Source organism: Lutjanus erythropterus, chromosome 12 (assembly GCF_056507025.1).
Source record: "Lutjanus erythropterus isolate fLutEry1 chromosome 12, fLutEry1.hap2, whole genome shotgun sequence".
Classification (NCBI taxonomy): Eukaryota; Metazoa; Chordata; class Actinopteri; order Lutjaniformes; family Lutjanidae; genus Lutjanus; species Lutjanus erythropterus.
Genome location: NC_139328.1, coordinates 14,224,088 through 14,241,900, shown reverse-complemented (window position 1 = coordinate 14,241,900; position 17,813 = coordinate 14,224,088). Strand labels below are relative to the sequence as shown.

General features: G+C 36.7%; 2 protein-coding genes across 2 annotated transcripts; one reads left to right on the top strand and one right to left on the bottom strand.

Annotated features, from left to right (window-relative positions):
* Nucleotides 1–5,895, top strand: LOC146317738 (RING finger protein 11-like). Its single transcript, XM_084732848.1, has 3 exons — nucleotides 1–665; nucleotides 2,686–2,855; nucleotides 4,412–5,895. The coding sequence occupies exons 1-3, from the start codon at nucleotides 543–545 to the stop codon at nucleotides 4,581–4,583; spliced, it is 465 nt and encodes a 154-aa protein (XP_084588974.1). The 5' UTR covers nucleotides 1–542; the 3' UTR covers nucleotides 4,584–5,895.
* Nucleotides 5,896–9,478: 3,583 nt separating this feature from the next.
* rpe65a (retinoid isomerohydrolase RPE65 a) lies at nucleotides 9,479–15,681 on the bottom strand. The gene is made up of 14 exons (XM_084732911.1): nucleotides 15,533–15,681; nucleotides 14,889–14,971; nucleotides 14,579–14,729; nucleotides 13,960–14,067; nucleotides 13,373–13,514; nucleotides 13,113–13,260; nucleotides 12,576–12,657; nucleotides 12,355–12,487; nucleotides 11,477–11,616; nucleotides 11,240–11,369; nucleotides 11,027–11,141; nucleotides 10,735–10,829; nucleotides 10,015–10,126; nucleotides 9,479–9,923 (listed from the first exon to the last, which is right to left on the bottom strand). Exons 1-14 carry the CDS (start codon nucleotides 15,541–15,543, stop codon nucleotides 9,778–9,780), a joined length of 1,596 nt encoding a protein of 531 aa, XP_084589037.1. The 5' UTR covers nucleotides 15,544–15,681; the 3' UTR covers nucleotides 9,479–9,777.
* Between the last annotated feature and the right edge of the window lie 2,132 nt (nucleotides 15,682–17,813).

Sequence of the window (17,813 nt, the reverse complement as noted above, 5' to 3'; positions counted from 1 at the left end):
TTACACCCCTACGTCATATCCAACGGACCGATAACATGTCGTCCGGTTGAAGAAAAAGCTAGCAAGGAAGCAAACTGTTTAATTTTATTCCCGAAGTTAAACGGCAGATATGTTGCTACTGTCCAGCACTCAGAGTACTTAGTTTGACAGCCACAGCTGCTGCTGAAGTCGACATTTTGTATAAATTGTGATTCTTACAAAGGAATGAGCGATACTCATCAAGGAAGTCGCCCAGCTGGCTAGCGAAAAAGTAGCTAGCTAGGCTGCTAGTTGTCGTTAGCAAGAGGAGTTCTTTGTTTTGTTTTTCAGGTGGAGATCCGAGTAAACATGAAGAGAGACTAGCGTGGACATCTGCGTTAATGTTTATGTAGGATATTAATAATCATGTACATGGTGTCTTTGGTAGTAGGTAGTTAAATTAAATGATTTCTGGTGTATTAGAAAGACAAAACTAACATTAGCCACCGAGAGCAACTTTAGCAACAAAGATCTGATTTTTTAACGTCGGGCAGGACAGACAGGGCTGGAGACACGAAGAAGATATGGGCAACTGTCTCAAGTCTCCGACCTCAGACGACATCTCTCTGCTTCATGAATCCCAGTCAGACAGGGCGAGTTTCGGTGACGGGACAGATCCAGACCTGGAGCCTCCTCCTCCGTACCAGGTTAGAGACTGACTGCTAACAGTCAATTTCCAGGACATTGATTCAAGACAAAAATGTCTCTGACACATTTGGGATAAGTGATCAAAAGAATACCCTTAGTTACAAGCCTAACTTTTAATATACAGTAGATAAGTGTTAGCGGTACCTGTATCCAGTGTGTTTCAAAATGTTTTAGTTTTTCTTCTGTGGCCTTTTTATTAGTCAGTAATATACTACAGCAGAGATATTCAACCTGCTTTGTCTGTTGGCCACTTCTGCAAAATTATAGGAGGCCAGTTAATAAACAAACACCAATAATAATATTATTTATCATAATATTTATTTATAAAGCGTACAAACATTAAGAGGCCCAGCAGATTAACAGTCCCAATAACTACACTGGTTCAAAACTGACAGATATTTTACAGCATTTCATTTGCAAATGAAATAATTTATAGAACATTAAACATACCTGGAATCTCTTCCATCATATTTTGCAAATTTATCTTCTATGATTGTCAAGAGTTTCAAAGTACTGGTACTTTTTGAATACCATGTCTTTTAAAAACAACATAATACTAACATTTGATAGTATTGAAATGACTAAATCTATATAAAAAATTATCACAACACCATTCAGAACCGAAGGTCAGTTCAGTCATTATTGTCCTGCCTGCAATTTGGCTGCCTCAAAACCAGACAGTGTTCAGTGGCCTTTTCTGTACTGGTACTGTGTGTAGGTTGTTTTCTTTGCCCAGGAGTTAATTTTTCTTTTTGCTTTGGTATCAAAGGAGGCAAAGACTAACCTTTTTTGTATACTGGTATTGTATAGACCTATAAAATTCTGATGTTGTGACAACTCTAATTTCTGTATAACCTTTACTCCTCTACCTCTTCAATAGTTATCTCACCATCTGATCCTACATCACATCATTATTATTAACACTGCAGTTGTAAAACATTAACACATTTATATGCAGTTTATCAGTATCTAAAACTTCTGTGCAACTATTTGGATTTAGGGAATTGTGCAGTACTCTTGGGTGTATGCATGGCTTTTTTTGGGTGTATGGATCTGGGGGTGATACTGCATATTAACTGTAGTTTAACTGTACGTGTCACCTGTATTCGCTTGGATGTTCAAGACAAAGTTCTCCTGAGGGTGACAATAAAGGCTTATCCTATCTTATAATTTTGTTATGGTGAGACAAGAAGTTCCAAATAATACATTTTCCATCTACCAGTTGTCACACTCATTAAATGCACATTGAGCTTGTCACAAAGATTTGGGGCTTTAATTAGACATGTCCTTTTTTAACCAAGCAAATGTTAAAATGTTATGAGTTCATTAAGCATCACACTGTGTCATTTCTTCACTACCTGTAGTTAGTTAGTGTGAGTGATCGCATCTCTTTTCCTTTGAGAGCTTGCTGAATTTTTGCTTGTGAAATGTCAAGTCAATATATATGCACTGGTTGAGATGCCAGTCTGTTATGCTTGTGTCCTTAATTAGAATTATCATTAAAAATCCTGATACTCGTGTGTAGGTGGATCCGAACATTGTCAAAATGCATAAAGTGAGTCTTTTACAGTACATGTACTGGACAGAGTATGTCCAAAATGCACATGATCTCTTTATTTTCATTCACTCTATCCAGTGTATCCCTGTTCTCAAGTATTGATTCAAGACAAAAATGTTTCTGGCACATGTTGGACAAGAATAATCTTAGCTAAAAGCCCTAATGTTAATAAAGAGTAGGTAATGCTCACGAAAATATGCTCGTATCAGGTGTGTTTGAGAATAATTCAGTTACTGCATGAATGTGGCCTTTTTATAAGTCTGCCTCCAATCCTGTACAGTCAGTAATATACCTGAGTAAACTCGTTTTAGAATTGCCGTCAACAATTTCCATATCAGAGAGCTGCTTTATCTTTCAGTTTATCCCTAACTAGTCAAACCACTTTATACAGACAAAGTGAGCTGAGGACGAGGAAGATGACTGCTTTTGTTTCAACTTGGTGTTTCTTTGTCTCTTTCCAGGAGCAGGCTCACATGCCTATGTACCATCCCACACCCAGTCAGGCCCGTCTGGCCACCCAGCTGACAGAGGAGGAACAGATCCGCATAGCTCAGCGCATCGGCCTCATCCAGCACCTCCCTAAGGGTGTTTATGATGGAGGGCAAGACGGCTCAGAGAAGAAGATCAGAGAGTGAGTTTTTTTTTGTTTGTTTGTTTTTTGTAGTTTTTGCATGTGGTGTTTGCACAGAGGAGGGTTGCAGGACGTTTGAGCTGAGCAATATTGACTAACTCAGATGTATTTGTTTTACTCCTGGCTTTAGTATTTATATTGTGACATGTTTAAATGTGTCTAATATTTATTCTCAAACAAGGATATATGATATGATCCATGGGAAACAAGGCATTAATTAACATTGTGCAGCTGTTTCTTTGAACATGTTCTGAGAAGATTAGTTGATGAATCAAAGGGCCGAATGACAACAAACTTTTATTATATATTAATTATATTATGAATTGAGTGTGTCATACATTGTGCATCCAAATTTGTGATATTTTTGGCTTGATAAGTAAAATTTACTTGGCTTGCGAGTCATTTATCAAGTAGAAATTCCAAACATCAGTGGATTTTAGCTTCTAAATTTGACATAGAGGTGGCCTGATATACCGGAAATGATGATAGCTGTGATATTTAAAAAAAAAAAGATATTGTCTCACTTTGTCTCACTCTCATAATGCCCCCCACACCACACACCTCTTCACTGTTAATGAAGTGTAATTGCACTTTTCGTACACTTATGTAGATTGATGGTTACAGACTCTCGTCACCTCCCTACACTCACTTTGAGTGTTATGTATTTGGCAAAACAATTTAAACATTTTTTTTCCCCAAAGTTTATATAGATGTCACGATAACACTGTCATTGTGAATTCTTTGGCCATGAAAACCTGATATCATAACAGTCCTAATGTGAAGATTTGCTGCAGGAAAAGGATGGTGGTGATTTAAAAAAAATAATAATTGAAGATTCATTGATGATTTAAGTAATTGTTTCTCTAATATCGTTAAAATACTTTGTAATGTAATTTGTGGACACAATGGCCAACATCCAGGGGAAGCTGTCATGCTTCATTCATTTAGCAAGATGAAGTAAAAAAAACAACACATTTAATCACATTAATGTGGTGTTGCCTGCAACTAATGATTATCTATAAATTATCAATATAGATATCAATTATTTTTTGATTAAAAACTCAGTCTTTAAAGTGTCGTAGTGACAATATATGTAATATAATTTCCATTGATATAAAATGATAAAAATTAGAGAAATTGCAAATTACATTTTCATTATTACATTTCGGAAGCTGGACCCAGAGAATTGGTTTATTTGATAAACTGGTTTACATGCTTAATTGATTTTCAAAACAGTTTTTTGCCAGTCGCCTCCATTAATCAACTAATCATTTCAGTTCTGTGTACCTGTAATGTGTCATTAAAGACCAGTAACATACAGCAGTTAAATATATTATATTATAAATTATAAATATATATAATTATTATAATTTTAAATATTATAAATATATTATTCTAACCTCAATCCTCAGTGAATTTTGCGAGTATGTATGAGGGTGTAGAAACTTGTAATGGCTTATATATAAACCACACCCAAAAGACCTATAAAGATACATTTTAAATAATGTCTATTTATACTGGTGTGTATTTAAGCTCTTTATCTCCTCTGTTTTCAGATGCGTGATCTGTATGCTGGACTTTGTATACGGGGACCCCATCCGGTTCCTGCCATGTATGCACATCTACCACATGGACTGTATAGACGACTGGCTGATGAGATCCTTCACCTGCCCCTCCTGCATGGAGCCCGTGGATGCTGCCCTGCTCTCCACCTATGAGACCAACTGATCTGTTGCCCCTCGTCCCCCGAGCTTAGATCAAACATCCAGCCACACACACACACACACACACACACACAGAGAGACACACACACAGACACACACACACACACACACACACACACACACACACACACACACACACACACACACACACACAAACCCAACAACTGCTCTCTTACATAGTGAGAGGAGCTAAAACATGTGTTCTCTGTTTTCTTGCACTTTGAAAAAAATCTAAATTTACTCACCTAATGTTGGCCTTCCATCCCCCCCAGGTCTAAATAAGCTGGTCTTAAACATCAGATACACAAACTGTTTCCAGATGACCCTGCGTGATCGTGTTTGTGTGTGTTTGTCTTGCTGAAGCAGCGTCTAGTGTGAGCACATGAGGTGTGAGTGTGTGTGAGCTGTTTTGGGCTGTTAGATGACTGTGCATTTCCACTCGAGCCGGCCTCAGTGGTGTTTCAGTTCACCTTCATTCCCAGTTAGTCATTAAAATGGATAATTAGGTTGACGGATTCTTGACCAAAACGCTACGAGGTGTTGCTAGAAAATGTAGCTTTCTGTGGCAACAGAAAGCAAAGACTTCCTCAACATATTGATCTCCTGAACATGCTCTCACATTAAAATAGCCCGACACTTTGGAGATATGGACATACGCAGGTGAAGTTTACACTGTTGGTGTTGGATGAGAAAGAAAATGCTCTCCAGTTAGTCGGGATTACAGAAAAATTATGCACACACCTAACAGAAAACACCCAAAGTTTATATGTACACAATGTACACCTAAAGGAGATCAAGGCTACATGATATTTGGCTGCTCCAAATGGCCGGACTTTAAAGAAAACACTTTGAGTTGAAAGGATAATGTTCCATGAATGTTTCACCAGACGGTGTGTAAAGTAGATGGCAGCCAATGTAAAGGGCTCATTCGTGCATGGGCAGGTGGATCAGTCAGTCAAAACTTACAAAATGCTTGCACACACTTTTCATCTGATCCAGAGATTTGCACTTTACTTATAGGACAGTATCTAAACAATATATTAATATATGTACCTTATAACCTTGCACTATCGATACTTCATTCCTTTATTTCCTGAGATGCAAAAGTTATATAGCTGATAAAGATATTTTCAAAGCTGTCAGTAGTCACTTATCACGTCGAAGTAAGCCTGAAGATGTATTTCATGAAATCTGTGATTCAGTAGTGTGAGCCTCCGCTTTACTCGGCTTGAGTTTTGATTCTTGTGTGTTTTGTGTGGACGTGAAGGGACAGAGGATTGCTCCAGTTTAAAGGACATGTTCGACATTTCTGGAAATACGTATCCACTGTCTGTTATAACTGGTTATGCCACTGAGTCAGATTTTCATTGAAATCACATGAAACAATCTACGGTATGCAGGCAGGAAGAGCCTTTGTTTACATTTTCCAGTACAAAGTCAAAATGACTCATACGTTAGCCATTTTAAAAGAAGCAGGAGGAGATTTTTCTTTAGGTAATTCTTTTTTTTTTGACATTTATTTTGTGGTTATGGCAGCGGCAACGCTACCGCTTTTGTCCACTTGGGCTTCCAATATCAGCATAATATGAAAGTTCCTTGTAGCTGCTTTAAGTGAAGAGCTGGAGCCAGGAGGCCATTAGCTTAGCTTAGCATAAAGATTGAAAGCAGGGGGAAATGGCTAGCATGGCTCAGAAGCTCAAAAATATGCCAACCATCTAGGGCTGCACACTATGATAAAAATAAATCAGATTATGATTATTTTGACAGATATTGTGATTGCAATACGATCACAATTAGTGGTAAAGATCATTTTTGCATCGCAAGTATAATTTCCCCTGGAAAAAACTATTAAAATCATGATGATGTGACATTTGTAGGGGTCTGCATCAAACAAAGGTTTGTGAGCCAGGCATCTCTATAGCGCTTCATTATATTGGTATTATAAAATTGTTTCGCATAGTTAACATTTGTCAAAAAAATTGCAGCTTCTGATATTTGCATATTGCATTTGGCCGTATTATATTTTCGATAATATTTTGAATAATTGTGAAGCCGTACTCCCCACCATAGTGATTTTCATTATTGGTTAATCTGTTGATCATTTTCTTGAATAACTGATTCGTTGTTTGGTCCATAAAATGTAGGAAATGGTGGAAGAAATCTCAAGGTGATGTCCTTTAATGTTGTGCTTTGTCCATAACACAAAGAGTTTACTATCAAACGAGTACTAAAGAAACCAGAAAATATTTCAGAAGCTGAAATCTGAAAATTTTGATTTTTTTCTTGACTCAATATGAATAATCAATGATCAAACTTGTCATCTCGTCAATCTTGGCAAGAAAGCAAATAAGCGTATTTCCCAAAATGTCGAACTGTTCCTTTAAGATAGAAAAGAGGCTGATTTGAGGTGAACTTGAAACTTAAATTTTGAATCCACAATAGTACAACAAAGTCACTTTCTTTATTATATGTCACATTATTTTTATGTTATCACACTTACATTGATGTTTTTTTGTCGCTTTATTTCCACTCACTGTAGTTACAATCAATTTCTTTTCATTTGTGGCATTGTTTGGTGATAGTGTGGCTGTATATTTCTGTTACCTGTGTTTTATTTTCTACCTTCATATTATTTGTTACATTAGTTTAACACCCACTGTGTATTTAGGGCAGTGTGTGTGTATAACTTTTACACTGGTTTAAGCCGGACTGTGCAAACCTCTGTCCCGAGTGAATTTCAGAGTGTGTGAGACTTCTTTTATGGTGTGATAGTTACAACTGATATCAAGTTTTCCATTGAGCTTTTCCTTTGCTGTGTTTTTCAGCTTAAGTTTATTCTGAAAAATAACAATTCCTGTAATCTTGTTTTGTTTCTTTCTTTTTCGGAAGGCTAAAAAGCCGTCATGTAAAAAAAATAAACAGGAAAAAAAACATGTTTGTTTGTTTGTTTAATTAAGAACAGGCAGGCACTCCACTCCATTTTAAGAATCTGTTGGCATCGGTCGGACGCAGTGGACTGGATTTGGGGCCCTATGATTACCAAAATGAGAGATTACAGAATACATGATTGTGAAATATTCCTTTGAGCCATTCATTAATGCAATCCTGAAATCTGGCAGCGGAGTGGAAAACGTGACTACATAATCAGGGTTCTCCATTTGACTGATGTTGCAAGCGAGTCCAAGGCATATTAGTGATGTTTGATGCTTTGTTTCTTCTGCTTACATCAGCTGTAAGGAAACATGTGAGTCAAATGGACTGTGTGAAATTTAAATAACAAAAATAGAAGGTAAATTGTCATATGAACCAAGGTCCCTGTATTTAGCTAAAACTACACTAAAGTCTAAAACTAGGTATGAAAAAAATACTTTTATTAAATGACTAACATTTTCTTTAGAAAAATATGAAAACTACCTGAAATGATATTGTGTACCCCCAAAACAAACAGGGTCTGGACACTCAAAGGTTTTGAGGTGATGAAACTCGATGATACCCGTTGGTGCCCCTTTGAACTTGTGATCAGTGTACTGTCCTGGGTTTTTCTTGGCAACATGAAACAAGGTCTATAAAACATAAACTGGGATAGATATAAGATGTTTAGAGCAGAGATGATGAGAATTTGAAGGATTAGAACACACTAACATGCTAAGGTGTGGTTGCAAGGATTCATTTTTAAAGCTGATTAATATTAAAATTATTAATTTTGTATTAATATTAATGCTCCATTAATTCAGCCACCAAGGAGGTGAAATTACAGCTTCTCTATAGCCATCATGAGTAAGATAACAAGGCAAGCTAACTTTTTAGCTAGCTAGCCTGGTGAACAGTGTAACCTTTTATAAACATTTTGTTAACTTTTTAAAGGTGATTTGCAAACAGCGTAATATTTTAACTTTTCTAAGCAGTTACCAAACAGTGTAGTGTTTTGTTAACTCTTTTTAGTCAGCTATCAAACATTATAATGTTTTGTTTGTTTGTTTTTTAGCTCGCTATCAAGCAATATAATGTTTTAACTTATTAGCCAGCTAGCTAACAATGTAACATTTTAGAATGTCTTTAGCTTTAGTATTTGTCAAATTAATAAGATTAAGTTTAATCTTATTCATTTAATTTACTACTATTTGGTCATATTGATCCATGCATCATCCAACAATTAATTCTTAAAGGAGGAGAAATTACATCTTTTCTATAGCTATCAATAAGCTAAGGCTAACTAACTTTTTTAGCTAGCTAGCCTAGCAAACAATGTGTTGTTTTAATCTCAATGTGTTGTTTTAATTTTTACCCAGCTAGCAAAAAATATGCTTTTTTGGGTAACTTTTTCATTAGCTAGAAAACAATGCAACATTTTTATGCATTTAATGAGAATGTGTACCCTATATACACTCAATAGAAACTTTTGTTTTTTCTTTCTTTCTTTCTTTCTTTCTTTCTTTCTTTCTTCTTTCTTCAGATCAAGCAGTGACCGAGTTAATCAGCTTTGCAGGGTTGCAAGACCTGCATGCTTTCACTTTTTAGATCAGATTCATCGTTGAGCAACATGATACAGGCAGACAATGAAAGGTCACATGTCCAAATGCAACTATAATAAGATTTTCTGTGGCAACATATTAAATCTCTACAAATATCTCAAGAATTTAGGCTGAAGGATTATTTATAGCGTCAATCAATATATGTTGTTTCAAGAAAACGCCAAGCATCACACATGTGGTTACATCTTGTGGCCAAACTAAAAGAGTGAATTTAGTGTCACGCTCAAAGGTATTTTAGCCTGGAAATAGAAAGTTTAACAGAGGATTAAGGCCCAGTTGAAGAAGCATCTCTTAGCTTAGTTTGCCCCTCTGCTTCCTTGTAAATAGCTAGTGAGCACACATAACAGATGAATACAAAACAACCATATGTTTTCATCTTGTCAAATTTATTTTTCCAACCATTAAATGTTCACAGTGTATGAACAAATCCCATATTTTGTTTTATTAAACCAGTGCTGAGTATTCAGGGTTGGGACACAGCAACTAGGCTCAGAAAGGCACACAAATTCAATATAAATGAGAACATAGAACCATTTTGACTGATAAAGCTTTATTTATCTTGACATGATGATACATTTAGTCATTATTTATCCTGTTTTTAATACTGAGTGGCGGTCCATAGCCCTGTAATGGCAGACTACTGTTGAAAGCCTGAGAACAGCATCATTAGGGTTTGTACATCCCGTGGAAGGTGACAGGCATGCTACACTCCACCTCCGCCCGGGCGATCTCAGACAGATCCTTGGCATTGAGGATGAGGAGGTATCCTGGTCTCTGGGAGCCCGGAGCCACCACGATCGTCAGCAACACACCTAAAGGCACAGCACCACGTTATCATTAAATACTTCCTCTCGTAGCAGGTGTTTGATTAAATATACTGTGTTAATGTTGATGCTGACATACCGTCGTCCTCGTCTACGCCATCGGGAGTCTGAACAAACAGCGGCTCTGAGGGGTAGGAGTCTGGTTCCTGCCACACCCAAGTCTCCTTGGTCTTCACATTCAACTTGCAGATCTGCATGAGTAAAAGAAAAAAAAAATTAATGAAAAAGCAGAAAAAAAGCACATTTCTGCCAAAGTAATGAAAAAAAGATCCTGTAAATTATTATAATTAAACTTTGACAAAATAATGACTTATGACTTAGTATCTCAATTAAATAAGAAATTTTATCACAATATAAACTTTCTCAGAATAATGAGAAAGTTTGTCATTATTTTGAGATACCAAGTCATTATATTGAGATACTAATACCAAAAAATTAGAGCGTATGTCGGCCTTAAACTAAACTTGCTAACTTTTTTCTGATGTGCGGTGGAAGGCGAAGACTCAACTCATGTCTGTGCAGAAGACCAGAGAAAGTGTCTCTGCGCTGGAGAACAGCAAGTAGACCAAGGAGTTGCAAAAGGACTCCCGCACACTGTCTAACAGGCAATATATCATTTATTTGTGATGTTTCGGTACTAGACCTTCATCAGGCAAAACCACCAACTGTTTCATGTTTTCTTTCAGCTGTATAGGAGTCATGTTAAGTTAATACAGATGAAAACCCAACATTTTATGATTTTGCTGCTTCATGAGTGTCCACAGAATCACTTCCAACTGAATGTATTTTGTTAACTTACCCTGTCTGGAATGAAGTGGTTGAGACCCAGACCGTAGGCGTATGTGTAATTCTTCCCTCCATACCTCTCGTAGTTGATCTGAGGGAACTCAAAGGCTACAAAAAACAACATTAAATGGATACATACAAGATGTTTGCAGTATATAATAAAGGTTAAAAGTTTGTAGTTAGTATCATTGTCATGTCAGTCCAACCCAGCAACCCGAAGCGTTGGTATTTGACGACCTGGGAATGAGACTCAACAATAAACTTTAATGTGTCCACCATGACTGAGTTATTAAAGGCGTTTGTACCTTGGCGAGGCCCAGAGAACAGCACCTCCGGCTCCAGCCAGATCATCCCATCAGCGTGCATCACCGCTGTGGCTGTGGTGTACGGCAGGCTGACGAGGTTCTTCCCCTGCTCCTCCTACATCAATTCACAATGACACGAGAGCAAACAACATGAGACTTTGATTCTGTAGGTGGCCATCTGTCTGCTCCTGGTAAGTAGAACAGGTGACTCGCCTTGTGGACGTCCAGGGGAATCACGTATCTGCGGACTTCCGGCTGTGGTGCCATCATGGCCGCCTTCTTCACCTCTTCCCAGTTAGCTCTCAGGTTGGCCAGCCAGAGGTAGTTGTAAACAAACTCAAACCTGCATGAATGAACAGTTCAAACGATATCAAACAACAATATCTCTGCATCCAACAGAAGACACACAGGAAGGTTTAAATTAGAGTCTAATGTTAACTCTTTAGTTACCCTTTCCATGCACAGAGGTCAACAACAATGAAGCCCTGGTCCTCGTAGGTGTTGATGTGATGAAACATGCCGATGGGTGCCCCCTTGAACTTGAGGTCAATGTACTCTCCTGGGTCTTTCTTGGCAATGTGGAACAAGGTCTACAAAACATACATCAAAAGAGATATAATGAAATTTCAGAGGCAGAGAGGATTAATTTTTAAACCGTAATTTTAAGTTATGTTGCACCAAACTTTACAACTGTTTTAAAATTAAGAAAGATTAAAATTATTCTTATTAATTTAATCTCATATTATTTGGCCATACTGATCCATTAATTCAGTCAACAATTAATTCTGAAAGGAGGAGAAATGTCAGCTTCTCTGTAGCCATCAGTAACTAAGGCTAGGCTAACTAACTTTTTTTAGCTAACTAGTCTAGCAAACAATGTACTGAAAACTTTTTAGCTAGCTACAAAACAATGTAATGTTTTGTTAGCTTATTTTTAGCTTGCTAGAAAACTGTTACATTTTGTTACTTTTTAGCTACCTAGCAAACAATATAATTTTTTATTATTTTTGTTAAAGAATACAGAGCAGCCAAAAGTCAACACCCCCACCCCTCATACTTACTAGGTCCTGACACTACTGTAATTAATTAATCAATCAGTTTTATTTGAGTAATGAAGCATCTCCATATTGAATATAGTCTATTCAATATCAACTTGGACTTGTTAAACAGAAACTAGTTTTTAATTGTGTGACAGAGCTCTCTTCAATTTTAAATCTGGATTCACTCATTTTTGTTTTACTAAACTTTGATCTGAACTAATCTTAGATTAAATGAATCTTTGTTGGTGCAACCCATTCTAAAAATATCAGTCTACTCAGAAATCTTACTCCTTGGCTCTCATTGGATTCGAAACAGTCCATGTAGTTGGAGCCTCTGATGCTCCAAGCGCTCAGGAATTTCAGCAGGTTGATTTTCACCGGGGTCTCCACAAACACAAAGTAGTTTTCTGACATGCCGAAGCTAGAAAATGTTAAGGAGAGAGTGTCAAACTTTGTGTGACAACACTGATAGCACACCAAAGGGATTACTGATAAAAATCCACACACACCTGTGCACATAGGAGGGCTTGAACCTCTCGGCACTGGGGAACTGCACCACCACCTTGGACTTCTCAATGGGATCAGACTTATCTAAAAAAAAAAAAAGAAAGAAAAAGGTCAAGTTGTGATATTTGAAACAGGTACATACAACAGTTTCATACTTTAAATTCCACTTATGACATTAACGCCAATACATGTTGCTTTTTTAATTGAAAAATGTGTGAAGAAGTTGTGATTTCAATATTTCTGACAAAAAAAGGAAATAACTGTGCTCAACTGAATGAGATATTTGCATCTGTTCTGAATTATTTCAATTTATCAAGCTCCAGGCAATAACCCTGAGAGAGAGAAAAAATTTATAAAACATTTTGCTTGGTTTTTGAGAGGGGTCGCAGTGTTTTATTTAACCCCGAATTACCATTTAGTAGCATGTTTTGGTTTATAAAATCGAAGCTGAGTTGAAGGAGAGGTCATTGCTGTTAAAGTGCCTGTGTGTGTGTGTGTGTGTGTGTGTGTGTGTTGTTATGTGTAGTGATGCTCCGAACCTTTCTGTGTGGGAGGAATCCTGACAATGTTGTAGGCCAGCGTTGCTCCTTTGCCCATGCAGTTTCCAATGTTAAACACTGTGCCATCTCTCTCAATATGAGGGTGGGCTGTCACTCCATTAATGTTGATATAGTTGCACATGTCAACCTGGGCAGAAAACAGGGGCATTTTAATAAATATGAAGAGATACACAGATCTTAATATGGTAAAGTCAGTTTTTCACACCTCAGATATGTGATATATATTTGTATTGCTGTACCTTCTTCAGTGTCTCCAGGGTATCAGGGTTTACTTTAGTGATGTAGTTGGTTTCTGTCACAGCGTAAAAATCCTCACCGACGGGGTAAACGTTCACCAGGCAGTTATCTGTGACCTCAACACCCTTGAAGTAAGAGAAAAACCTGCAAAGACAAAAAAGATTACATTTAATATAAACATGTTTTTACAAAGGTAATGTACTTTACTTCAGTCTTGTCTTTTCATGCAACTTTCTACTTTTACTCTGCATTTCAAAGGGAAATGTTTTTACTTCACTGCAGTTATTTGACTGCTTTAGTTACTGCTTTTTGCATAAAAACACAAGAAGCTTATAAAATATGAATTCTATAGATTTTTAAAATAAATTAAAACTACCTAACCGTGTATACAAGTATAGCTGAAAAAAAAAATTAGCAACTATTTTTAACATTGTTTAAGTAATTTTTCTTGCAAAAACATGTTATTGTACAAAGCTTCTTGATTGTGAGGATTTTATACTTTTTCACTTAATACATACTTATATGGGAGTGTAGTAGCTGATAGTGAGGGCGAGTTGGAGAAAATTTGGTGTGTTTATTTGAAACTCACCTGGAGAAAATGTTTTTGCAGGGATCAGGATACGCAAAGGTGCCGAACTCGGTGATCACAACACGCTTCTCTGTGATGGCTCTCACGTAGGCATCTGTTCTGACAAACCTACATGGAGGAAAGAGTGGAAAAGACTTTCATCCCAAAACATTAAACATTCACTGTGAAATTGAAATTCATCATTCAATATGTTGAAAACCTTTATTATTTCCTAAGAGGCTGCCCTTTAAATACAAGTGTTTAAAAGGCAAATAACTGAATAGAGCCTGAGGTTTTTCATTTCTGTAAATCAAAACCTAAACTCCTCTTTGAGCATAAACATGAAAAAATCAATTTGCAAAGAACTTGCACTGAGTTAGGTAATCCATCATGTTGACCATACTTTTAAACAAAATCATAATTGTAGTTATGATATAATTTCATGTTGTTAATACAGATGCATGAGCAGCTTAGTTGGAAAACTCTCCACAGCATTTCCATGCAACATTAACAAAAAACTGGTGCTCACATATACTCATGTTTCAAGTCTATGCAGGCTGATTTTGCCACATGGCACTAATGTAATGATGCAAATATACAGAAAACTGTCAAAACACTTTTGATGTCCTTAAAGTCTTACTTTCGGTAGTAGGTGACCTGGCCGTTCTTGAAGTCGAATTTGTGCATGAGGGCCTGACCGTCAAAGAGGTGATAGAACGGTTCATCTCCAACCTCGAAGAGTCCAGGACCCAAACGGAGAAGACTTCCCTTCAGAAATGAAGGAATCCTACCTGTGAAACACCACCGTAACAAACACAAATCGGACATTGTTTTAAGTTGTATAGGTTTGTAAAAAATGCTTTCACTGTCTACTCTGGATGCTGTTCTCTGCTGTCAGTATATGAGTGTCACAGAATGAGTCTATTTCTGTCTGAAAGATGCAAACAAACCTGTGACTGTTGCTGGAAGAGGCTCCGACAGCTCCTCACATGTCTCAAAAATCTTCTTGTAGCCACCAGCTGGGTGTTCAAATCTGTTATCGAAAAGTGAAAGACATCAACATTGAACATGCAGCCAAGTTAATTCAATTTAATGAATTTTGCATGAGTCTGTTATTTTCCAGACCATCTTACGTCATGCATTCAATGCATTCTATTTTCATTCCTTTTTATAAATCATACTTTTACTTACTATTATCAAATGGGTTGTCAATGTTAAAATGCAATCTATATATTCTATTATCATCTTAAGCTTAGTATTTTATCTTGTATGAAAGCTGCTATACAAATAGTTTATTATTTTTGTATTATTATTACTTTAAGTCACTAAAAGCTGCATTTCTGACAGGTCATGCAGTTCTAAGAATTCAATATGAGCTTTTAAATCCCTCAGGAGCTTAACCAGCTGCAGACACACTTAAGCCATTTAAGTCACAGTGTAAAAGTCAGAGGACTTAGTTTAAGACAATGTCTGTGGAAAATAACATTACAATATATACAAAACCCATTGCTGAGTAAACTAGTTTTCACATATGCTGCCCCCTCTTGGTACTCAAGATAATATTTGTAATAGTTGTAATTTATCAGAAACTCACCGGCTGACCATGTTTCCTTCTTGTTGTGGCACCACACACAGCAAACTCTTGAGAAAACCTCTGGTCACTTCTGAACTGGAAGTCTCTGCTCTCCCAGTGGATTTGGGGTATTTATTCCCCCAGTCCCCCTCATGGTCACTGCAATCTGCGCCGTAAACCCTTCTCCAGACCAATCAGGTCGCACCGTGAACAAGAATCCCATTGTGCCAATATCCTCTGCTGGGTGACTCAACAGCCACAACTCACAAACCGGATTTATTGCAGGGAATATTTATTGCACAGAATTGGCAAATGTGTTGAAATAGTGCACGTGTTTGTTTGTTTTTTCAGTTGCATCAGTTGTTCAGATTTTGTGCATTAAGATATCATGCTGAGTCATACTAAGTGCAGTATATTTCATAGTATGAATTCAATGTATAGGGCTGCAGAACAGCATGGAGCAGGAAAACAGAAATGAATGTGATTTAAGTTCAGAAATTCAGAACATATAGCCAGAACAAACTGACTGGCTTGGTTACACTTTTAGATTATTTTTAGGCGTGAATTTATCGAAATAAATAAATAAATAAAATAACTGGGATTAAGGTTGAATTGGCCAAACCTCACACCTCTTTAGGACAATAGTACTCCATTATTTTAGATTAAATAATACTTGAATGGATCCATTGTGAAATAACAATAACAGTGAGCCTTCGTTGCTATTATTAGTCGATCTTGCACAGCATGATGATTGCACAGTGGTTCTCTGGCTCAAACAGAAAATGCCTTAATTTGCTTGTCTCGGTGCAGCTATAATCCAGGTGTAGGGATTACACTCGACGTAGCCTGAAGACAAACGCTGCATTGTTCCTCCTGGGAAAAACACCATTAGTACAGCGAGTTTCACCAGAGGCGGTTTTGTCAGTGGCAGTGTTGTGATGTGGCTCCTGCAGCCAACACATATGGACTAAGTTTAATAAGCAAAACGCAGAATTTTTATCATGGAACAAACCTGCATGTTACAATAACAAACTGTATGTCCCTTTTAACATCTAATCAGCAGCTGTAATAGCAATTGTAGATATGAACAACTGCTTTTTGACTATTTAGAATCCCTCACCAACATATTCATAATGTATTTTAGTAGCATTTCTAATTCAAGATATCTACAAATCATTTCTCATTGGTCAAAATGTTAATTCTAGACATCAACAATTGATTATTTACTAGCAAAAATGTCCATTGTAGGTATATTAACTTACAACTAACTTGTACAATTTACTTCTATTCAAACTTAATTACAGATACACAGAATTCAGTTCTGACATGTACTAATTCCAGGTTTACATATCCATAATGTAATTTTGCCTAGTTGCAATACAAATTAATGATATACACAATTACTGATACCTGCAGTTTACTAAATGGAAATGTCAATTGTTGATATGAGCTGCACAATTTAATACTTTGATTGAAATTGTGATATGTGGTACGATTAGTGGAAATGATCAGTTTTTCATTATAATTTTGATGCTCGCTTTCAACCCATTAGTCAAAATGTCATTGTAGATATCTCCACTGACACAGACCTACATATACAAATAAATATTACATTTGCACTATTCACTATCATTTTCTGCATGTGGAAATTCCACCTGTGATTGTTATTCTTACAAGTGAAAAAAGGAATAACTGATATCTATAATTAAATTAAAGCTCTCTGTAAATCAGTTTTGAGGCTGCCTAAGTCAGAACTGGCCTGCCCCAGTCCCCAAATTAAACACACCTACTTTCAGACACAGACTGTGATAGTTTCCTGTGATGTAGTTTGGATGCATATAAATTACTTTTTGAAAATAATTTGAGTTTGACAAGTTATTTAATACTTTTCATTGTGGCTAATAGTTTGGTAAACCCCCAACACTGGATATGGTAAGATAAAGATAAAGATGATTTTTCCCATCAATATTTATTGTGCCTCTTTGGCCGCATCCTTGTTTACATGATCTATAAAAGCGGAGGGAGACCTCTGTTGGTTACTGATTGCAGTTCAAAACTGATCCTACATTATACTAGTGTCGGAGTAGCGTGAGCAAAACTAACATTTATCAATCGATTAGAGTAGGCGAAAAATACATTTAAAACGATAATAACCCGATTTTCATGATATTCATGAATCGTGTTATTTTCTGCAACAGTGACATTTGGTCGTGTCTAGATGGGACCGTAGAGTGTGTTAAACTCTCGCGAGATTTGTAACCATTGTTTTTGAATATGCACGTTGTACCAGGCATTTATGTTT